The sequence below is a fragment of the Panicum hallii genome, chromosome 3 (genome assembly GCF_002211085.1).
Source record: "Panicum hallii strain FIL2 chromosome 3, PHallii_v3.1, whole genome shotgun sequence".
Taxonomy (NCBI): domain Eukaryota; kingdom Viridiplantae; phylum Streptophyta; class Magnoliopsida; order Poales; family Poaceae; genus Panicum; species Panicum hallii.
Genome location: NC_038044.1, coordinates 20,069,869 through 20,093,979, shown reverse-complemented (window position 1 = coordinate 20,093,979; position 24,111 = coordinate 20,069,869). Strand labels below are relative to the sequence as shown.

At 48.7% G+C, this 24,111-nt stretch overlaps 1 protein-coding gene across 1 annotated transcript; it reads right to left on the bottom strand.

The window, feature by feature from the left end:
* Positions 1 to 3,774: 3,774 nt before the first annotated feature.
* LOC112886130 (probable glycosyltransferase STELLO2) lies at positions 3,775 to 8,644 on the bottom strand. The gene is made up of 3 exons (XM_025951920.1): positions 6,608 to 8,644; positions 4,785 to 4,911; positions 3,775 to 4,687 (listed from the first exon to the last, which is right to left on the bottom strand). The coding sequence occupies exons 1-3, from the start codon at positions 8,335 to 8,337 to the stop codon at positions 4,211 to 4,213; spliced, it is 2,334 nt and encodes a 777-aa protein (XP_025807705.1). The 5' UTR covers positions 8,338 to 8,644; the 3' UTR covers positions 3,775 to 4,210.
* Positions 8,645 to 24,111: the final 15,467 nt, after the last annotated feature.

The window sequence follows — 24,111 nt, the reverse complement described above, 5'->3', positions numbered from 1 at the left end:
TCCTCGCGGATGCATCCATGGCTACGTACTACCATCCGTGACACGCGAGGAGAGGGTGCATTCATGCATCCATCCACGGCTGACAATAATTCGGTGGCTTGAGGACAAGAGTATAATCGCACTGACTGTGTATCCTACGGTCCTACCTGCCTGCCTGCTGTATATATACTCGGCATTACACTACTACAAAATACGTCAAAGATCCACATCAAAAGTACCGGCATCAACATAACCCGGTACTACCGGCACGAGGTGTACGAGAACCTTTACTACCGGGTACCAATATCTAGCTTTTGGTACCGGGTGACTATAGGATCCTCCGTAGGTTACTTCAAACGAAAAATATCTCTCATTCAATTACAATTGTTTTGTAGATGAGATGGTAAGAGAGGTATACACGAGGCAAGAGGTCGCGAGTTTGAATCCCGACCACCGCACGCGCGCATATTTCACATGAAAAAGTCGCCTCTTCCCGCGTTTATTATTTTTTTTACCAAAAATGCTTTGGTACTAGGTGGAACGTTCACCCGGTACTAAAGAGAGCCTTAGACACCGTTCTTTTATCCGGTGACGAAAATCGTAACTTTTAGTCTCGGTCTCGTAGCCGGTTCTAGAACCGGGCCTAACACCCTTATCACCCGGTACTATAAGGGTTTTTTTCAAGTAGTATTATATTTTTTTTAGCTTGCACTTTCATGTCTCTAAACTTAATACGTGGTTCAACCGAGAGGTCTAAAGCCACCCGGTACAATCAATATATGTGCACATTTTGTATCTAGTGAAACTATTTATATGTGCACATTTTGTATCTAGTGAAACTATTTAAACATCACCATTTCAACATCACAAAACAGCTCGGACTATTGCATGCTTGACCTTAGGGTTAGGGAACCACTTAACTAGTTGCTGGACATAAAACTACAAACTAATATTTTGGGGGCTCAGGTGACACTCTTAAACAAGTTTTTTAATACTAAACAAGCTTACGACTGCCCATGTATTTTACTTGTGCATGTTAATTCTCAAGCAAATTTTGTGGCCATGTGCAAAGGAACATGTACTCCCTCCATTATAAATTATAAATTATTTTAGTTTTGTCCTAAGTCAAACGTATACTCTTTTTATCAAATTTATAAAAAAAAATATTAACATCAACAATATCAAATAAATACACAATCAGTATATGTGCACATTTTGTATCTAGTGAAACTATTTAGATAATGTAGATATTTCTGCATTTTTTTTATATAAATTTGATCAAAACTAGAGAAGATTGCCTTAGGAAAGAAACTACAATAACCTATAATTTGAAAAGAACCTTTAGGAAACAATCTTTGAAGTGTTGTTGTGGCTAGCCGCGCGCAAGCAGCAGGTGGAGTAATATGCAGCAAGATTGGGGAATCCGGACCCGGAATTAATATTAATTATGTTATCGCACCCTAATCGTACTTGCATGAATTCTTGATTGAGTTTGTTAGACGAAAGTGTACGGCGAGTTCAAACTTTGTCCGATTGGCCGACTCAAATTCTCAGGACTCCGGGCTTGACGCGGTGGTGGATGGTCGTAATCGAGCTCGTGGCGTGCACTGCAGATTCATAATTAAGAGGCCAATCATGCTAAAGTAGTGCCAATTCCTTTTGAGGTTCGAGCAATGATTTCATTCCGCATAATGATTGGCAATTGATTCGAGCAAGGTTTAATTAATAACTCGAGAGAATTGTCCTAGAATAATATGGTGTGCTAGAACTCAATTAATTCGTTCTAAGGGTTGCTGCGTGGTCGGTCGTCTTTCGATCGGAGATGGGGATGCGATGGCCGGGCTACTTCTTTTTATCATGCATGCATCGCATCTTTAAGTTCTTTGGGAAGTTTGGAAGGAGACAGATGCAAGAACGTTCGCAAGGAAAGAGCTTTCGGCGATGGGTTTGTTCCAGAAGATTAAAGAGGAGGTGCGTTCCTAGGGTTTCACGGGGGCTAAGCATTTAGCAGATCTACTGGCCCTGTCGTGTGCCGCTGAGTTTGTACAGTTTCTTTTCCGCTTCTGTACCCCTTGCTCTTCTTTTTTTTTTGTTACCCCTGCTTGAGGCCTCCTCGATGCTTCGCAGTGTTGGGTGATTCCAAGGCCCCTCCTGATGATTCCTGCTCATCGAGAGGCTTTGTACACGCTTCAAGATTTGTCGACGAAGTAGCCAATCATGGAAAACCACTAATCTTTTAACTCGTGCTCTTGCACAGGCTAGCATTACAGTACTTACGTGTGCTCTCTTGTGTTCGAGAGAACTCGGTAGTCACTAGTGCAACCCCTAACGCGATGCAACCCAACACAAATGCTTGTTAAAAAATGATAGCATATATATCATATAATACATATAAGTAGCAAGTTATTTATAAACTAGCACGAGTCCACCCCCAGATCTACCGAATGATGTGGCCGCGTCCCGTCCTAGGATGCCGCCCCTTGCCGACGTGGCCCTGGCCCGTGGTCCCAGACCGGAGCTCAGCGACCACATCTCCGGCCGCGAGGAAGGAGATCGTCGTGGAAAACGCCAAACCCTGCACAGTGCACGTTGGCACATGTTACCCCTTACGTAACCGACCGTGATGTGTTCTGGATCGATCTGGGTCGACGGCGTCCCCTTTGACTCCGATCCATCCACATGTCGGTGCGCCGCGCGGCCCGCGGCGACGTGGGCGCCCGCCGCCCGGCGAGCCTCCGCCCCCCTGACGGGCTTGTCCCCCCGGCCGGCAGGACGGGACAGCTGACCCGCTCGAAGGGACGCCTGAGCTCCAGTGAGTGACGGAGCTTGCAGCAGCAGGGATGCAGACCGATCCGATTGGCACGCCACCGGCGCTGGTTGTTTCTGCACGCGGGGATTTCGCTGCCGGATCGCGGCGGGGAACCATCCGGCACCGCGGGGTATCCCGGAAGATCGTGATGGTACGCGGCTGGATTGTTCAGGACAGGGGATGGAAAGCCTTATCCTCTGAAGAAGACTGCCGGAAGCTTCCTGTGGTCATTTGTTCATAAAGTTAGGAGACAGGAGGCTTCCTGGCAGTTCATTTTTCGTTCTCTCATGTGTTTCAGTCGTTGGAACTGGTGCTGTTGTGCTTGCTTACTTGGGAAGCTGGCAACACGGCACACAAGTCACCGGTTGGACTAGTTAATTTTTCTTTTCCTGAATCAGGTGTTCAAGTGCTTTTGGTTGGGGTTGTCAACCAACCACGGAAGTAATACGACACGACACGACACGACACAGTGCGCTGTGGTAGTGACACTTCACTACTACAGCGTTCCCCTTGCTCGCTCTCTGCATGTAGCAAAACATCAGAAGATCCCGTGTTGATGAGTGTGTTCAGGAGCAAAGATTGCCGAACAAATAACTAGAGAATATTATATTCCGGAACTCCACATTTGGGCCAGAAAGGAAGACATCAATGCTGGGCCACAAATTTCGAAATTCACTACAAATTGGCCCAGATACATGAACATGCTTTTCCTCTGGTTGCGACGTATAATTGGATTGGGCTTTTGGCCTGCTGCTGGTTCGAAAATCGAAACAAGAGAATCCACACGGCACAGGGCATCCTAATACAGAAACCCGTAGAGCAGATCATATTCATATGCTAGCATGTCACAGGAAGTGCAGAGTCCACAAAAATATCTGTCTTTTGCCAAACAAATTATTGACACCTGACATACAGCACTACTGCTGTAGAAGCGAAAAAGGGAAAAGCAGCAAATTCCCACCATCTCGCAAAACTTTTCTTCCAACTTGCAAACAACAGCCAACTTTCATTGTGTCATGCTATCTGTAATGAACACAAGACGCTGCCCTTTAAGAGTTTGTATCAGTTTCATTGTCAAATTTGAATGGTACAACAAATTGCTCAAGTGTGGACCTTTACTATCGGCAACCCCAAAAAATCTTGCAAAATAGCAGCGGGCCAGGTTGAAGCTCTTCTCCGTGAACTTGTGGCTGGCAGGCTGTCCTTTCTTTCAGTAGGACAGCTGGACCAGTAGCCTTGTGTCCTTGTCACTAATGATACACCAATATACAACAGCAGAGGAATGAACAGCTACAGAATGAACAGAATAAATGAAATTACAACAGCAATGGAGAAACCCCCAGAAAACACAAAACTATGCTTGTCTACTCTGTTCCTCGTGGCATCAAGGATAAACTTGCACTTCAACTAAAGATTGTATCTTTATACCAACTCCATCAGAAGCGGGTCTCCTATGGACATCAGCCGAATCACCTTTATGAAATCAATCTCATTCATAACCTTCACAGGGAAAACAGCAGGTGCTTGAGCTGTATAAATAGTCTTGAACGTTGCATTAGCTGGCAATTGGGTCTTGAACACTGTTCCAGCCAGAGCTTCGGAGTCAAAATTTTGAGGCGAATCCATCGCCATGAAGAACATTGGCACCGCAATCTTGTGATGCAAATCCAAATCGCCAACAAGACCCACAAGATCACCAAAGTCTTCAACAAACCGCCGCGGTATATAGAAGAGTTCACTGCCACAGAATGCAATCTTCTCTTCGCCCATGTTTTCCTTATAGTTTGTTTGGAAATGAACTGGGGAATTGCCAATGACTTGCTTCACCAGTGCTCCTTGCTTTACAAACCATTCCTCTTTATTGCTCTCCAATGGAACAGTAACCCAAGAATGTGCAATCTGCAGAATCAGAAAGTATAACATGAATCCTATAGTAACACATGCATTAATCAATCAAAAATACATGGGGGTGATAGCAAAAATACAGTATACAGACCTTATTTGTAATCCAAAGTTTTTCCTTGTCAGCTTGCAGTAGGTTCCAGTAGTTAAGAATCATGTGGTCTTGGAGGAAGAGAAATCCATCAGCACCACTATATCTTTCGAAAACCTTGGGCAAATACCTGATGAAATGTAAAAAAAAAAGTTCCAGGTACAATTAGCAGATATGACAGTATTGTACAATCCAGAAAACAGAATTCAACAAACAATTGATTCCTTATATGCCACTGCTTACATCCCAAACCCCCGCTGTCCCACATAGGTTCAGCCCACAAGTCAATGAGATTATCAGGATGGAGTTTTGGCGAGTAATATAAATGATAGCAGTGAGTTTATCATGAAAAATAATGAAATGATGTGGAAGAATGTGATAACATTGTGACACTGTTCAGTTTCATGTTTTACAGATAAATTGTTATATGCTCCAGCATTAACTTGATTTAGAAAAAAAAAGGGCCAAACTTTAGATTCACCCCAAACACACAAATAAGTCAACAATTGCCTGAAGAGCAGTAAAAAGAACTCATGGATGGCACAATTTACACATGTCCACTTCTAAGTTACTGAACAATTAATCTGGCATAGATTATCTCCTACTCAATAAGCACAGGTATTTTAATACAAGTTGTTAGTAATGTGTCTTTAAGAAGAAAAAAAAGGGTACTGATGTGTATTGAAATACAGGTTAGCTTTCAGGACCCAGTTCAACTAAGTTTAAGAAAAAAAGAAGTTATCTTGGCTGAATCTAAGGGTTCAGAAGCTGTTCATGGCTTCAAGCATGTTGTGTACTGTAGTGTGATGTGTGGCAGTGTCCATCTGCTAAGTGCCCATGGGCAGGGTAGGACAGCTCTACAAATAGATACCCCTTCAAGTGAATTCCTGAATGACCCTTTCATTTATCTAACTTCATTATATCACGAAACAGAACGCATGGCAAAAGAAGATGCAGCAATTGATAGGTAGCTTCCAGTAACTTATTTTGCTGCTAGATTCCATGCTATAGAGTACAAACAATCAAAGGTAACCTGAGTCTTCTTTTGCTCTTTCATTCATGAACACGGTATATCAGTGCCACAAATAGTCTAATGAGGACACCACACAATCAATTAAAGGAAAATCTTGATGTAAGGCACATGTGGATTATGAGAAAGTGGAGGAGCCTTCTATGAACTTGGACGTTCATAACTCAAATGAAAAAAAAGAAACGGATTTTCATTGCGTAAGCATCACAATGTCACACACAAGATCACGATGATCCAGAAAATGTTCAATGTGACAAATTAAAAAATGATCTTGTCCACATCTGTTCCTCTCAGCTAACTTCAATTTGTGCCTAAAGAAATTTTCTGTGCTTGGATGCAATGAAATGATAGTACCATATTTATCTGTTCAAACGAATCAGAGATCAAATCAATAGAGCAAGTTTATCACTTTATATGCAGATAGCCTGGGCTCAAACATCAAGCGAAGATACACTAGTGCAAATTCTACATTTATTAGCGAATAGCGATGGAGCCAGAACTGTCATCATCAACTAATTTAATATTAAGTTATTAAAGAAGGTACCACCTTCCAAAATGTGGACACACATATGCGGGTGAAATACAACCATATAGGTTGGAGTCTCAGGAGTCAGGAATCGTTTGTTAAGGTTCACAAAAGGCGCCACACTAAGTAATTAATTAGAATGTAGGAGCCTATTTCTCATAACTGCTCTAGCATCTTCTATTAAAATATGCAGTTTAATATTATATCAAGTGTAAGTCATGTTTGAAGAAGATTCACAAAGAAGTAAACTAGGGGGTCGTAAACACTCACTTATAAGCATGTGACAGCGCACAGCGTTCAACAGCAAGTTCTTTATTGCTCTGCTCTGCAAGAATGATGACCGTCTTGAAAATCCTTCCATAAAGCAGTCTCCACTCAAGTGCCGTGCGATCCACAGGCCCACTGACATGCATGATCATCACAACATTTCCGAAGTTCTTTCTCCACTTAATAAGATTTCCAATCTCATAGTTCACCGTGCCAATCTCATCGACCCCAAGGTGCACAGATGGCAGCTTCTTGGGCACAAACTCCTTCATGTCACCCTCTCCAATAGTTGCCCGCTGCCTGTCAATCTCTAATGACATGAGCCGAGGCTGCCGATAGCCCACAGCAAGCAGGTCCTGAAGCCAAGCAGCTGTTAATCTCACATCCTGCTCTGTCCAGAAGCCTTCCTCAGCCATGGCATAGCTCAAATCAAGAATCTTCTCAAACAGCGTCCTCTTGTTAGACCTCCACTCGTTCAGGAACTTGATCAGCCGGCCAACATTCACATGCAGATCCTTCTCTTCTGCAAATGGGTATGCCTGAATATGATCCTTCCTGTAAATAGTCGGTGGATAGAAAGCCACATATCCACCAATCTCCCACAAGATCCGCTGAGCCCAGTATCCACGGATCACATCTGCCGCCATTGAGCTCACAGAGACTGGCATCATGAGCCCCCAGAAAGCTGGTGACTGGAACAATGTATTGAACGAGTTCACTGGTGCCATCATGCCCTGTGGTAGTGCAACCTTTGGGGCCTCTGAATCGAACCTCAGATCGAATGCGGAAGTTGGTGGCTTCCGAGTGAAGTAGAACACCGCATCCACATCTGGCAACCCGTCTGACAGTCCCTGCTGAATGAACTGCCGGCCACTGAACACCTCGGTGTAGAAGACCTCATGCCCCACCTCTCCAACCTTGTCGAGTGGCAGCCCCCGCGGCCAGACTGACCGCTGGCCAAAGTGCACGTAGGGGTTCACCACCGTGCGATTGGGATCCGCGTGGCTGTACTGGAGCAGCACGGGGTGGTTGGTGACTCCAGATCCCAAATCCACATCGAAATGCTTCCCCAGATCGTTCCCCGGCACCTCGGCGCGGTCGTCGGCGTCGAAGATCACCTTGGCCCCGTGCTGGATGGCGAAGAGGTAGCCCGCCGTCTTGCGGACGTGGGAGCCGTAGGGCAGGAAGTCGACGGAGCGGTAGCCGAGCTGCGCCTGCAGCTCGAGGGAGAGGAAGATGGCGCCCTTGAGCTCCCACCCGGCGGGCGTGTGGGAGTCGCCGACGGCGAGGAGCTGCCAGCCCTTGACGCGCGCGAGCGCGGCCAGCGCCGCGGTGGGCGGGGTGGAGACGGCGACCACGATCCATCGCTCGGCGCGGAACGAGGCGAAGGGCGCCGCCGCCGCGATCGCTAGCGGGGGCACCCTGGACCAGGCGACGTCCGGGTAGGGGAGCTTGGCGGGTTCCGCGGAGGACGAGCGGGAGCGGTCGAGGCAGAGCAGCGCCGCGGCGTCGGGCGCCGCGCCGCGGAGGAGGAAGACGGCGGCGGCGGAGGCGAGCGCGAAGAGGAGCAGCAGCAGCTTGGAGGAGTGCTCGGATGCCCAGGTGGCGAAGTCGAGGTTCTTGGCGAAGGGCCGCGGGTGCCGCCGGTCCGCCCCCGGCGCGCCGCGCGGGGACGTGGGCGGCTTCTGCCCCGCGGCCGCCGCGTGCGGGGACGGCCGGTCCTGGACGAGCATCTCCTCCTCCTCCTCCTCGGCGCGGGCGCGGAGTGGAGTGGATCTGGGTGGGGAGCGCGTGTGCGGTGCGGTGTGGCGTCGTATCGGCTGTGGGGGATTTCGGGGCGAAAGGCGCGAGATTTGGGGTGGTTGGGCTGGGTGGGTGCGGCGGGCGCCGACAGACAGCGCGGAGGTGGAGGGCGGGGGATCGGTGTCGCGGTGGGGTGGGGCGTCGCGATCGGCCCGCGCGGGGGAGCCAGGAGGGGGATCTTGAGGCGCCGGCGCGCGGGCGGGGCGGGGCGTGTGTCGGTCGGGGACGGGGGGAGTGGAGTGTGCGTTACTCCAGCGAGGGGGAGTCCAGCGGGTGGAGAGCGGTTGTTGGGAGAGGAGCGGAGGAAGGGAGTCCAGTGTCCACCGCCGCTGCCCGCCGACGAGCTCTCTGGCGTGGGGGCTTTCCGGTTGTTTATTCAGGACGACGGGCTGGAGTCATCTGATCGATGATTATAGAATGGTTAGGTCGCCATTTGCTTCCGTGCACATCTCGGCAACCAATCCATGAGTCAAGATGTGCTGCTTATCAATGGTCATCAGCTAGTTACCAGCTTGGGAGCCTTGGACTCCGTCGAATTACAATGTATCCAAGTTCAAGGAACAAGGGTTTAAGTTGAAGCCTCTCTTTAATTGAACAAGTACATATGATTATTCATATCAATAATCAAAGTTAAAAAGGTTTGAAGTAGAATAGAAACTAAATGAAATTATATTTGTGATAGGAGGGGATATTCGTGAATCTTACGTGTAATTATGCTATTGCTTGGTTAGCAAAGCTAAAGGACAACGGGGTGTACAATGTTCACCTTACCAAAATGACTATTTCTAACTTCATCTTAGTAAAACAATGCTTCCATATATTCCACTTACAATTGAAAATGATCTCTTCTATTGTCATCGCGAGAACAGATTCGTTAACTATCACTTCAACATTTCTTCTTTATCTTACCCATATTTATTGAACGGTTTTGATACACTTCTCGTCCTACCAATTTTACTACTTGTCACTACTAGATAATTACTGGCAAGACAAAGCCCAATGCATGGAACAAAACATTCTTTTTCTTTCCTTATAGAACAATCTATTTTAATTCATATATTTTAATCCTGAAGTGCTCCGCCAAAGCTAACTAGGAAGTGATTTATCTTCTTGATTTAACACTACAAAAATAGAGGGATGTGTGTGTGTGGGGCATCGCAGATCGTAATACTAAAGGACAAATGGTGGACAGAGCTAATGGTAAAAGTACATTCTAAACAAACATCATGGTAATCCGGACTGTTATGTAAGTGATAGGTTATAATAGAGGTCGAGACGAAGAAGGTGGTGAACATGAAACCATGTAGAGCCACCACATCCCATGGGAGAGACGAAAAAAGTTGTAATGCAGATAACTACTCCCTTCGTCCCATCCCTCCGTCCTACAAAGACTGCTCCGTCCCACAAAGAATGTTCGTTTAGAAAATTTCCGACATATTACTGGTCGTGAAAAATGACCATGTTACTCCTAATTAACTATAGCAGTTGTGATTGAAAACCGCGCGTTGTTTATCTGGTTTCTAGATCCTTGATAAATGCAAATGCATTGGAACTTGAAACGTAACATCTACTTAAGCATTTGATTGGGTCCATGTCCTTCTCTATGTAATTATTTTTTGGTATTTGATATTGCTTCAATTACATAGAATTTACTACAATTTAAAAGAACACTCTTTGTGGGATAAAATTTGAAAGCTAAACGAATAGTCTTTGCGGGATGGAGGGAGTAGATGCTAATTGATTGGTTGGCGTAAATTTGCTTATTTCTTCTCATAACAAATACAAGTTCATTTAGATTTGTTCTAAATCTAGTATCTATATATGATTTTTGAGTATTGATTAAATTTAAAAATTTGACTTATGACAGATATAGATAGATTGTGCGAATGTGTGGGTGGATGGGTGTTAGGTTGGAAGTGGGGGAGGTGTGGTAAAACAAATGTGCAAGTCCCTTTGTTTCGAGATTAAATGCTAGTACGCCGCTTTTGTTTTCTAGTTATCCTTTTTATAATGGATGTGGTTAACATTCGGCCGGCTGTAATTTAGGCTAGCCGTATGGCCGCTCCATTTTTAGAAAAACGAAACATGCAGGACTACCTTTCCTTTTCTAGCAAAAAAGAAATGGTAGATCAGGATTAAAAGCTAACACAGATCAGGGCTAATTTTCCAACCAAGAAGCAGCCCCGCACTACTACCCCTCCTAATTTGCTTGCTTCTGGATGTTCAACAAGTGTAATAAAAGGAAACTTTTGGAATCCCATAAGCAAAACTTTGAAAAACAGTAAGCAAATTAGAACATATACAAATGCATTTTCACCCACCTAAATTTTAAATATTAACAAAGTTTTAAAACTACCAGTATATACGTGATTGCCTGATTGCCTCCATGGTTGTACTAACCAAACAAAAGACTAGAGCTACTACAACTAATGTTGCTTATGAATCAAATCGAGGTTTAGCTGCAACTAAACTGCTGCCAATGACAATCTGATGAACTTTCGGCCACCAAACACCAAGCTGTGAGAAAAAAAGAAAAGTATTTATGTTCGTTATAGATCAAAAGTTGAAAACTCTAAACTCTGGACATACCCAAAAAAATGTTAGGAGCCTTAGAGATGTAGAGCATGTTATAGTGCTGATCCGCTGAGGAAACTTGCAGGCAGAAAAGAAAGGCACATCAAGTTCTAAACACCCTTTTGTGGGACTGAAACGAGGAAAGGAAACGTGAATTAGTGAAAGGATAGCAAGTGCAGTTAGTATTAAGAGTAAAAATATCACCAAGACTGAATACTTCTGGAAACAAACGTTGCTTGTTATTTTTTTTCTGGAAGTAAATGTTGCTTGTTCTATATGACCTAATGAAGTACATTATTTTAGCTAATTCATGACCATATTTATGCCTAATTTGGAAACATATTATTGCCTAAATTTCTGCCATATTATTTCCTAATTCAGAACCATATTATTGCCTAAAACAAAGTGCATAATTTGCCTAATGTAAACAACATTATTGCCAATGAAAGTAAATATTTAGGGGGAAAAGGCAAGAAATGTACTTGCTCTCACCACATATGTACTTATTTACTTGATCTGGCTCATCCTGCACATGGCATCTGCTTCATGCTTTGCATTTGATCTCCCCCATGCTGGATAACTTAGGAACCTGCAATGTAAGAACAGAAAAAATAAAGAGCAATTAGATAAGAAAGAATGCTGAAAAAAATTGCCTCATGATTTGCACTGTTTTGCCGTGACCTTACCACAATATTTGCTTGATCAGAGTACATTTATTTGCATGTTCTCATCTCTATTATTGCTTTCTTATTGCCTCATAGCTATTAATATTTTCTTACTGCCTAATGAAGTTCAATAACTAACCAGATGCACCTGCAGGCACGCCATATTGGTGGTATCTCAACGTGATACCCCACCTAATCCAGTTGCTGCTAGTCGTGCAACTACATTGCCAAATATAAACAACCCATTAAGATCAAGAGTTAAAGGGCAACAAAAAGGAAAATATGCTAGCTAAGGGATGAGTATTCAGGCAAATAGGGAAAAAATGTAGGATTTGCAAGTCAACCAAGTCACACCGCTCCAAAATGTACAGAGAATAGGAAAAGTGACTTTTGATTTAGAGAAAAAGCTTGTGTTTGTTAATCTATTGGAACCTAATCTATTTGGCCTATGATGGTAATGATATAGAAACTTTAGTTTCAGACAAAAAGAGACTCTGACACATAAGATATATGAAATACTCAAAAAAAAATTGCTTGACCTAAACATTTAAAAGGCTATCTGAATAGTATTTAAACGTCTTCTAAAATATGTGAAAATGTGAAGTACCCGATCAAATAAATCGGAGTTTATTATGTATTACAGTGCCAGTCCCTGGATCAGTAGCTGGCACAATACATAACACAAGTGGTACATAGTCGTATAACACACTAATGATATTCACAACACCTCACCAAGATGATAACGACGACTAAAGCAGCGATGATCGTTAACAGGAGGGCATTTATTTGGTCTTCACTCTCGGACATACTAACTAGACGCTACGACTCGACCACAACTCCACATTCAACTCCACAGGCTTGACTTGGGTGCAGACGCGAACTACTCGCTGTCTTCAGGCACGTAATCCGGATCGGCTGTTAAAAACATCAACAATAAAAGAGTGAGTACAAGGTACTCAGCAAGTCCCACCTCGCCAGGGAGGGAGATATATAGAGCAATTAATTAATGCAATGATCAAATAAATATGCTCAAAGGTGAATGAACTCGAAACTGTAATGCAAATTATCAGGATATACCCATGCAACAACAATAACAATATATGCAAACAAATCTTATCCAGAAGCATATCTCATCTCCAAGCATCTCACTCTAGGTGTGATGTCCACACCGTAACCTGTCCTGAACCGAGGACACGGCCATTCGAATGGATTTTCAGACTCTGCAGAGCCTGTACACTTTACCCACAAGCCGGAACTGCTCAGCACGGCCCGAACATAGGCGACACCCAGCCATGGCCTATCCCAGATAAACCCGTCCAGCACCATCATTATATCCAGACCACTCTCGGTCTCAAATATAAATCAACTCAATCTCAGGACGGTCACCGAAATAGCCAGTGGGATTAGCCTATGCCCTGCCCATACAGGGTCGAGTGGTTGTACGAACAAAGGTTAGGTGAGATGGCACCACAACCACAAATCCTTAATCACAAAACTCGCCTACCCAAGTCTATGTGACATCCCAAAAATTTGCTAAAGAAATCACACGCTAAAACGTTTTCGTCGAAACCCTAATCCCTGAGCCGACACCGAATCCGGCCGCGGCCCCGCTCCTCGTCCTCCTCGCGCAACATGCGAGCGTCGCGCGCGTGGCCGACCGGCCACGGTCACCGCCGCGAATCCCGCCGGCACGCGTCATTTTTCCATTTTCTTTTCTTTCCTTTTCTTTTCCCCATCTCCTTTTCTTTCTCCTTCTCCTTTTCTTTCCCTTTTTCTTTTCCCATTTCTTTTCTCCCCTTTTTCTTTTTCCCTTTCTTCTCCCCTTTTTCTTTCCCTCCTCCTCCCTTCTCTTTTCCCCTTCCCCTGCTCCCGAGCACCGCCCGGCTCCCGAGCCACGGCCACCTCCCTCCCCTCGCGCGCGCGCACGCACGCCCCTGGGCTCGGCCACCCGTGCCACGCGCGCGCGCCCCGCGCGTGCACCACGTGCCGCGCCAACCGCCGTGCCGACCGCCGCTTGCACGCGCACGGCCGAGCCGCGACGCCGCACCGGCCCTGTCCGCGCCGCGCGTGGGCCTTGCCCCGGCCGTGCCGCGACGCACGCGCACGCGCCGCGCGTGGCCGCGAGCCGCGCCGTGCCAGTCGCCGCTCGCGCCCCCGCTCTGGCCCGCGCCTCGCCGCGCCGTGCGCGCACGCGCGCGCCCGGTCCCGCGCGTGCCGCGCCGCCCGTCGCTAGCGCTCCACCCCGCCACTGTGCCGGCACAGTCCCCACGTACGACACCTCGGCGCCCTCGCCACCTCGCCGCGCCACGACGGCCGCGAACGGCCAAATGCCATTAATGGCCGCCCACGACCGCCGCCGCACGCCCAACCCCTCGCCTCCACCGCCCTAACGCCGCCCCCGCCGTACTCCCGAGGCCGCCGCCGCCCGCCCCGTCGACCCACCTCCATGCGCCACCCCGGCCCGAGGTGAGGCCGGGAATCGGTTCCCCGTGCCCCCTCTCCCTCATCCCCCTTGCCCCGGGCTGCCCTTGGCCCTGGCCGGCCGGCGAGGCTACCGCCGCCACCCCCACTCCCCTCCTCTGTTTCGGTCACGAGGGGGAGAGGAGGAAGAAGGGGCTTTTGCCCAAAGCCCCCCCCCTTTTTCCTGTTTTCCCCAAAGGAACCCCCCCATCTACTCCCTTTTGCAAAAGAAGCCCTGCTCTTTCCGTTATTTCAAACCAGACCCCCCATTACATAAACCTAGATATACTTGACATCATTAGCATACCCTGAGTATTTCTAGGGTTCGCAAATAGGCCCTTACTCCCTCCAGATAATTACGAATAAACCCCTGGACCCCTGTTTAACCCTCGAACCCCCTTTAACTCGTTATTTTATGCGCCAAACAACCTCCGATCGACCTGAAACTTTACCACGCTATTTCTAGTATAGTTCTAACCATGTCATTAAGAAACCAACCAAAAATATTACCCCTATCTCCATAACTAAATTATTTCCGATTTAAGCCCAACGATAAATGCTTTTAGTTCTTTCGCTTGATTGTGTGCCTGTTTGTTTGCGTCGTAGGACACGGAGTGAACGAGGAAGGTCCCGACTGTGATCAAGCGAACGAGGACCAGTTCTGCGACCCTGAGCCCGAGGGACAGTGCTTCGATCAAGACCTCCCGCAGGGATTGGATGATGGCAAGTTCAATTCCGCCCTTTGATGCATGGTTCTGCCCTAGTTTTTATAAACACAACCCAGTGGCCTGTTTTATAAAATTGCATGATTTTGCTTGCTGAAAACATGGTAGGATAGCCACCCTTGTTTGTGATGACCATACCTTGACCACCTGGTTTTATAAAGAAAGTGTGTGTGTGTGTGGGAAGGGATAAAATATGGTTTTGAAAGATGAGTCAGACGGGATGGATGGCATTTCTGTGTGAATTGCCGTTGGTGTGCTCGTACCTGTGTGGTTGAGCGAGGAAGGGAGATATCCATCTTGTCACCCCTAAGGACCGAGTTGATGTGTCATCTCACCTATCTTCCTGTCGTGCAAACCACTTGACCGTTGTATGGGCAACGGCTTAGCATAAATCCCACTAGTTAGTCTGATAGCCATCAGGAGAGCTGAGAGCAACGGGTGATCAAGGAAAAGGATAAAGCTCTGTGTGACTTATGCCCCGGTTAAACCTCGGTGATAGGTTGAATGACCCCTTGATGGATCCCGTGGTGGCTAGTCAGGTCTAGCTAAGGTGGGTAATGGTTTTGTTGGGATCTGCACCGACACTAAGGTGATCGTGCTTTGGTACCCCACCTGTGGGTAAAGTTGCACACCTCTGCAGAGTTAAAATCTATTCGAATAGCCATGCCCACGGTATTGGGCAAGTTATGGTGTGGTCACATAACTAGTGTTTCTCTCTGGGAATGGTTGGATTGGTGTGGGTTGTTTGGAAAGTATCCGACAGTTGTGCCGTGTGCTACGGCGGACGGGGAGTCTGGTAGCAGTTTAGAAATTGGATTCTGTGTGAATCAACATCATGTGCTCCTTGGTACTAGAAAACTTGTTTTGAAAATATTTTTAAACGAACCTTTGCATACAACCGAGTTTTTCGCAAATGAACCATAACCTTATCCTTGGATTGTCCTGTGCATTGATTTCTGTTATACCCCCCCTCCGTGGGTGTGATTGGACTTGCTAAGTACGTTTGTACTCACCCCATTCTACCTTTTTACAGCGGAAGATCCAGACTACCTCCCCGAAGACATCGAGTAGGGTTTCGTCCTGCACCCAGTCTTGCCTGTGGTTAGGGCCACTGTTGGAGTTCCGCATGGCGCAAGACTCTGATGACCCTCTTTTCGTAGCTAGTGTAGTAGTGTGGGTTTTAGTTGTAATCCTTGTGATAGTGGCGCTTCACTGCCCATTACCGCGTAGAGTTGTACGGTGATGTACTATCTGATGTAATAAAAGTGCTATCAGCCTCCTGGGACTGATAAAGCATCACTTTTAAGTCTTCCCTGATGGGGAGGACGCTTCAGGTGGTATCAGAGCCGTAGGCTGGCCGTAGGACGTGACCCTAGACACGAGACCCTTTTTCCAGACCCTAGGACTTGTTCTGACTTAGTTCTTTCCTGCATAAACACTCATCGCTGATTCTTGCCCTGTTCCAGATGGCTGACAATGAATGGGTTGACGGAATCTGCCACGCAGAGCCCAGCCTTCCTAAGTTATTAATACTCAGCCTGGAACGCATCGGAGTCATGGAACCGCCAGAGTATGCCTACCGAGAATACACCTCCAAGGGCACCCTTCGGTGCGACATGATGGTCTTTGTAGGAAAAAGCACCCGCTACCCTGACGTGGACCCCTGGTTTATCTCCACCTCTGGCTTTCGCTTCCCTGGCACCTACCGAAAGGCCGCCCGTAAAGCCCTGCGACGACTGCGTGTGATCTACAAGCACCACCTTCAGCAGACTCCTATGGGATTTTTCCCACCTACTGAAGGAAGAGGACGCACTTGGATTGCCCAGATGAGAGGACTCGGAAGAGAAGAAGAAGATCTAGAAGATACGGTCTCCCACCTATCCATCTACCTTACCGGCTTGGATGAACTCTACCGCGAACAGGCGGCACAACTGAAGCAGCTAATCCATAGGGCAGAAAAGGCAACCCAGGAACTGGAAGAACAACAGATGAGAGCCGCATGCGCCGAGTATTTCTTAGCCGCCCTCCAAGCCCAGATGCAGGAATATGAAAACCGCAGAGGAATAGGTGGGTGGATAGAAGAAGAAGAAGAATCCGAGGAAACCCATTGGGATAAAGGTACTCAGACCGAAGATGAGGTGATGGATCGGTGCCTCGCAATAAAGAAGCGCCCTATCAGAATCGGCGAAGAATCCCCATGATAGGAGTAACACTCCAAGCTAGAACCCTACCTTAATAACCACGTATCCATGAAAACTGTACCCCCCATGTTGCAATAATAAAAGTTACCTACTCCCTTTTGTACCTGTGCAAGATTGTTTACCCTGTCCTTGTTTCAGATGGCTGAGAAAGGATGGACCCAGGGCAATTGCCAAGATGCACCTGGCTTTCCCAGCCTTTTGATCAACACCCTGGAAGGCCTTGGCGTCACAGAACGCCCAAGGTACTACAGCCGAGAGTACGAGCACCGTGGTACCCTCCGCTGCAGGGTGATCCTGGTCACCGCCAGGAGCAACCGCTACCCCGACATCCAGCCGTGGCGAGTGACTGCCACAGGGTTTAGGCACCAGGACACCTACCCCTTGACCGTCAGAAAAGCGCTCCGTTATTTATGCTGGATTTTTGAAGGACACCTCGCCGCCACACCAGTGAGGTTCTTCCCGCCGGCCATCAGAGCCCCAGTCTGGGAAGCACGCACGAGAAGCCTGGAACGTCGTCGCCAGGAAGAAGGCCCTCTGTACCAAGTGGCTACTTATCTAGCCGCCTTGGACCAACTCTTCGATGAGCAAGACAACCTTTTGAGGGAACAGACCCATCGAGCCGAGCAAGCAGAGCTCGCAGTAAGGCTGCAGCAGATCCGAGCAGCCCAAGCCGAGGCAAGAGCCGCAGCCGCGGTCAGCAGCGAAGCAGTCGCCTAAGAGAGCCTCAGGCAGGCCCGAGACCGGCGTATGCAAGAGTGGACCCAAAGTGGAACACCAGTCCCGGCAATCGGAGAAGACCATGTTTTACTCGGGACGCCTGTCATAGGATGGGGACCACTCTTTGGAAACACACAAGCCCCACACGAGAACCCTGAAGGTTCTGCTGCCGCCGTCGAAAGGGATACGGCAGCGCAACCCTTGACAGATGGGAACTCAGAGAACGGCGAGCAAGGATTGCTCACACTCCCCACCCCGGAGGCAGGCATGCCCCGCGAGTAAAACAACCGACGCCTCCCTAGCGGTGTACCTCCTCCAGCCTCCTTCGCTTAAGACATGCCCTTAAGCACGACCCCGGACGAATAGTACGAGACCTAGCGTTACCCCAAGTTGTACCCCCCCCTTGCAGTAATAAAGTTGTTTGTGCTTGTTGTGATGATGTGTGCTGGTTTGTTGTGTGCTGTTTATGTGATTACCGGCAGGAGATAGATTCTGCCTTATATACGAATTAAACAACCTAAACATCATCGTAACCCCAATCAACAGGTGACTCCCCGGAACGTCGCGAGGGCCTCCCATAGCCGGAACCCCGCAACCGCTGGTGCCGGAGCATAGCCTATTGAACAAGATCTTCCTCAGGGAGAACAGGAAGTAAGCCAGAACCGAGGAGAAAATCAAGGAGGAGAGCAACTACCACCACCCCCACCTCTCGGAGACTTGGCACAGATAATCCACAATCAGACCCTTATACTGGAAACACTGGCCAATGCCCTCAGTAACCGGCAACCACGAGGGCAGAACATGAACGACAAGCTGACAGCCTTCCTAAGGACCAAGCCACCCACCTTTGCCAGGTCCTGCAACCCCTTGGATGCAGATGACTGGTTACGAGTCATTCAGAGGAAACTTGAACCGTTTGAATGCCAGGACCGAGACAAAGTCCTTCTGGCGGCCCACCAACTCCCCGGAACCGCATTAGCTTGGTGGGAGAATTACTGTGCCGCAGCCGAGGATGCCTCTACCATCACTTGGGAGGAATTCGTGAGGGAGTTCCGCCGTTATCACATACCTTCGGCCACCATGAAGCGCAAGGCGGATGAGTTCGCGCACTGCAGCAAGGAAGCATGACGGTGGAAGAGTACACCCACCGGTTCATAGAGCTGGCCCGATATGCACCGGAGGAAGTGAACGACGATGACAAGAAACAAGACATGTTCAAGAAGGGGCTAAACCCAGAACTCTGGACCCTGCTTACCCCTCAGATCTACCCTGACTTCAATACCCTGATGAACAAGGCTATCCTTACAGAAAGGGCCAAAACTGAAGAGAGGAAGGATAACAAACGCAAATTCCTGGAAAGTAAGGCCCGCCAACACGACCGATTCCAAAAGCCGAGGAATTTCAGCTACACTGCACCAAGATCTCAGGCCCCAATGCAATATAGGACTCAGTCTCAAGTGACAGAACCACGGGCCCCTGACACACAGCCTAGGAGCCAGAATACCATGAGGGCCCCGCAGAGCAATACAAGTCTGGTCGCCTCCGACAACAACAATGTTAGGGCCTGTTTTAACTGCCGTGAGACAGGGCATTACATCGCCAATTGCCCTTATGCCAAGAATAAGCCGGCTACATCGGCCTTCTCCAACACGGTGAATGGACCCAGACCAGCCCTGACCGGTGCCAACCGAGTGCCCATCCGCAACAACGACAACAGTCAACAGGTGAAGCAGCCCTAGCAATCATTTGGACGAGCCCACGTCAATCACATCGACGCGCAGGAGGCTCAAGAAACTCAGGGCGTAGTGCTTGGTGAGTGCCTAGTCAACTCAGCTCTGGCAACAGTACTATTTGATTCTGGAGCATCGCACTCATTTATATCCTCAAGCTTTGTGGAGAAACACAAAATACCTACAGTACTACTAAAAACACCCCTATTATCCCGGACGCCTGGGGGCGACATCAATTGTCGATTAGGTTGTCCACGGGTAAGGATCAATTTAAGTGGGGTAGAATTTCTAGTAGACTTGGTAATGCTTAAATCTGGAGGAATAGACGTGATCCTTGGAATGGACTGGTTAAGCCGACACAATGGTCTCATAGGCTGTACTGACAAGGTGGTACACCTAACAAACCCCGAAGGAATACGAGTAATCTGCCATACCCAGGAAAACGAGGTTAACCCGATGGTGTTTACCTTAGAAGCCGAGCCCTTAGAAAGAGTCCCGGTAGTAAACGAATACCCAGATGTCTTCCCCGAAGAACTTCCCGGTATGCCACCGGACAGAGATATAGAGTTCGTCATTGACCTTATCCCTGGGACCTCCCCCATAGCCAAGAGACCCTATAGGATGGCAGCCTCTGAGTTGACGGAGTTAAAGAAGCAACTAGAAGAACTGCAACGAATTGGCTTCATCAGACCGAGCTCGTCACCATGGGGAGCCCCAGTTCTGTTTGTCAGGAAGAAAGATGGGAGTATGAGGTTGTGTGTAGATTACCGGGCACTGAACGAGGCTACCATTAAGAATAAGTACCCCCTCCCCAGGATTGATGACCTTTTCGATCAGCTAAAAGGAGCCAAGTACTTTTCCAAGATCGACCTAAGGTCAGGATATTTTCAGCTCAAGATTAGAGAAAGTGACATCCCTAAGACAGCGTTTGTCACCCGTTACGGGCAGTTCGAGTTTACCGTAATGTCCTTCGGACTAACCAATGCCCCTGCCTATTTTATGAACCTCATGAACAAAGTATTCATGGACGAGCTAGATAAGTTTGTGGTAGTCTTTATCGACGACATACTTGTCTACTCCAAGAGTATTCAGGAACATGAGCGACACCTGCGGGTAGTATTGGAAAAGCTGAGAACACATAGGCTATATGCCAAATTTAGCAAGTGTGAATTCTGGTTGGAGAGAGTAGCTTTCCTTGGTCACATTCTGACCGCGGAAGGCGTAGCAGTGGACCCAGAGAAGGTCGAAGCAGTTTCCAACTGGCAGCGACCGACTAATGTTAGTGAAATTAGAAGTTTTCTTGGATTAGCTAGGTACTATCGGAGATTTATCGAGGGATTCTCCAAGATAGCCCGACCCATGACGGAACTTCTTAAGAAAGAGAAGAAGTTCGCCTGGACGGAATCTTGTGAAAGAAGTTTTCAAGAGTTGAAGCAAAGGTTGACAACCGCCCCAGTGCTGACCCTGCCAGACATTCATCGGGATTTTGTCATTTATTGTGACGCATTCCGGCAAGGATTAGGGTGTGTGCTGATGCAAGACGGGAAAGTCGTTGCATATGCCTCCCGCCAACTTAGGGCTCATGAGCAGAACTATCCGACCCATGATTTGAAATTTGCAGCCGTAGTGCATGCCCTTAAGATTTGGAGACATTACTTGATTGGAAATAAGTGTGAGATTTACACCGACCATAAGAGTTTGAAGTATATCTTCACCCAGCCGGATTTGAACTTAAGGCAAAGAAGATGGTTGGAGTTGGTTAAGGACTACAATTTGGAAATTCATTATCACCCCGGAAAAGCGAACGTAGTAGCTGATGCCTTAAGTTGGAAATCCTATGGACCCAAAGCTGACCAAATATGCACATTGTTCCTCGAGGCTCCAGCCATGTGCTGAACGTCCAATCAACACTAGAGGATAGAATTAGAGAGGCTCAAAGCTCGGATCAAGAGTTAATAAAGATCGGCAAACAAACTGGAGAAAACAAGGCACCGGGTTTCAGAGTAGACGATAAGGGAACGTTATGGTACGAGAATAGGATTTGTGTACCCCAGAATGGAGACTTCCGGCAAATAATCGTGGACGAAGCCCATAACTCCGACTACTCCATCCACCCAGGATCCACCAAGATGTATATGGACATAAGTCAAAAATATTGGTGGAATGGAATGAAGGCGGATATTGCATGATTTGTGGCCCATTGTGATACTTGTCAAAGGATCAAGGCCAAACACCAAAAGCCAGCAGGATTACTCCAACCTCTACCTATTCCGGTTTGGAAATGGGATGAGATAGGGATGGACTTTGTAGTGGGTCTACCTAGAACACAGAAGGGACACGATTCTATATGGGTAATAGTGGACCGACTCACTAAATCGGCTCATTTCATACCAGTAAGGACTAATTATGGTGGAGAAAAGCTGGCAAGACTTTATGTGGAAAACATAGTAAAGTTACATGGAGTGCCTAGCAGAATCGTCTCAGATAGAGGAACCCAATTCACCTCTAGGTTTTGGAAAAGCTTGCATCAAGCCATGGGCACCAAGTTAGATTTCAGCTCCGCATATCACCCACAGACGGATGGTCAAACCGAAAGGGTAAACCAGATTATGGAAGATATGCTGAGAGCATGCGTCCTGACCTATGGAAAGGATTGGGAGCAGAGTCTGCCTTATGCAGAATTCTCGTACAACAATAGTTACCAAGCTAGCTTGGGCATGTCACCATTCGAAGCTCTCTATGGAAGGAAGTGCAAAACTCCCCTAATGTGGTCGGAAGTTGGAGAACGTGCCCTAGTAGGACCCGCACTTATAAAAGAAGCAGAAGAAAAAGTAGCGGAGATCCGCGAGAAATTGAAAGCAGCTCAGTCCCGACAAAAGAGCTACGCAGACAAGAAAAGGCGAGAAATAAGTTTCGACCCAGGAGATTTTGCTTATCTCAAGGTCTCGCCTATTCGAGGGACGCGAAGATTTCAAGTACAAGGAAAATTGGCCCCTCGATACGTTGGACCGTATCGGGTTCTAAAGAGAGTCGGAGCAGTGGCATACAGACTGGAGTTACCAGAAGAAATGTCGGATATACATCCAGTGTTTCATGTCTCGCAATTAAGAAGGTGTTCGAGAGTACCCGAGAAAGAACACGTGCCGGTGGAAACAATAGATCTACAGCCGGATCTGCGATACCAGGAAGTACCGGTCAAAATTCTGGACACTGTCACTAAGAGGACAAGAAACTCCGAGGTACGGATATGCAGGGTTTAATGGAGCAGACATGGAGTAGAAGAAGCGACATGGGAACGCGAAGAGGCTCTAAAGAAGGAGTTTCCCCACCTATTTAGAAGCCAGCCGAATCTCGAGGACGAGATTCATTTTTAAGTGGGGTAAGTTTGTGACATCCCAAAAATTTGCTAAAGAAATCACACGCTAAAACGTTTTCGTCGAAACCCTAATCCCTGAGCCGACACCGAATCCGGCCGCGGCCCCGCTCATCGTCCTCCTCGCGCAACGTGCGAGCGTCACACGCGTGGCCGACCGGCCACGGTCACCGCCGCGAATCCCGCCGGCACGCGTCATTTTTCCATTTTCTTTTCTTTCCTTTTCTTTTCCCCATCTCCTTTTCTTTCTCCTTCTCCTTTTCTTTCCCTTTTTCTTTTCCCATTTCTTTTCTCCCCTTTTTCTTTTTCCCTTTCTTCTCCCCTTTTTCTTTCCCTCCTCCTCCCTTCTCTTTTCCCCTTCCCCTGCTCCCGAGCACCGCCTGGCTCCCGAGCCACGGCCACCTCCCTCCCCTCGCGCGCACGCACGCCCCTGCGCTCGGCCGCCCGTGCCACGCGCGCGCGTCCGGCGCGTGCACCACGTGCCGCGCCAACCGCCGTGCCGACCGCCGCTTGCACGCGCACGGCCGAGCCGCGACGCCGCACCGGCCCTGTCCGCGCCGCGCGTGGGCCTTGCCCTGGCCGTGCCGCGACGCACGCGCACGCGCCGCGCGTGGCCGCGCGCCGCGCCGTGCCGGTCGCCGCTCGCGCCCCCGCTCTGGCCCGCGCCTCGCCGCGCCGTGCGCGCACGCGCGCGCCCGGTCCCGCGCGTGCCGCGCCGCCCGTCGCTGGCGCTCCACCCCGCCGCGCGCGCCGTCACGTCCCCGCCACTGTGCCGGCACAGTCCCCACGTACGACACCTCGGCGCCCTCGCCACCTCGTCGCGCCACGACGGCCGTGAACGGCCAAATGCCATTAATGGCCGCCCACGACCGCCGCCGCACGCCCAGCCCCTCGCCTCCACCGCCCTAACGCCGCCCCCGCCGTACTCCCAAGGCCGCCGCCGCCCGCCCCGTCGACCCACTTCCACGCGCCACCCCGGGCCGAGGTGAGGCTGGGAACCGGTTCCCCGTGCCCCCTCTCCCTCATCCCCCTTGCCCCGGGCTGCCCTTGGCCCTGGCCGGCCGGCGAGGCTGCCGCCCCCGCCCCCACTCCCCTCCTCTGTTTCGGTCACGAGGGGGAGAGGAGGAAGAAGGGGCTTTTGCCCAAAGCTCCCCCCCCTTTTCCTGTTTTCCCCAAAGGAACCCCCCCTATCTACTCCCTTTTGCAAAAGAAGCCCTGCTCTTTCCGTTATTTCAAACCAGACCCCCCATTACATAAAC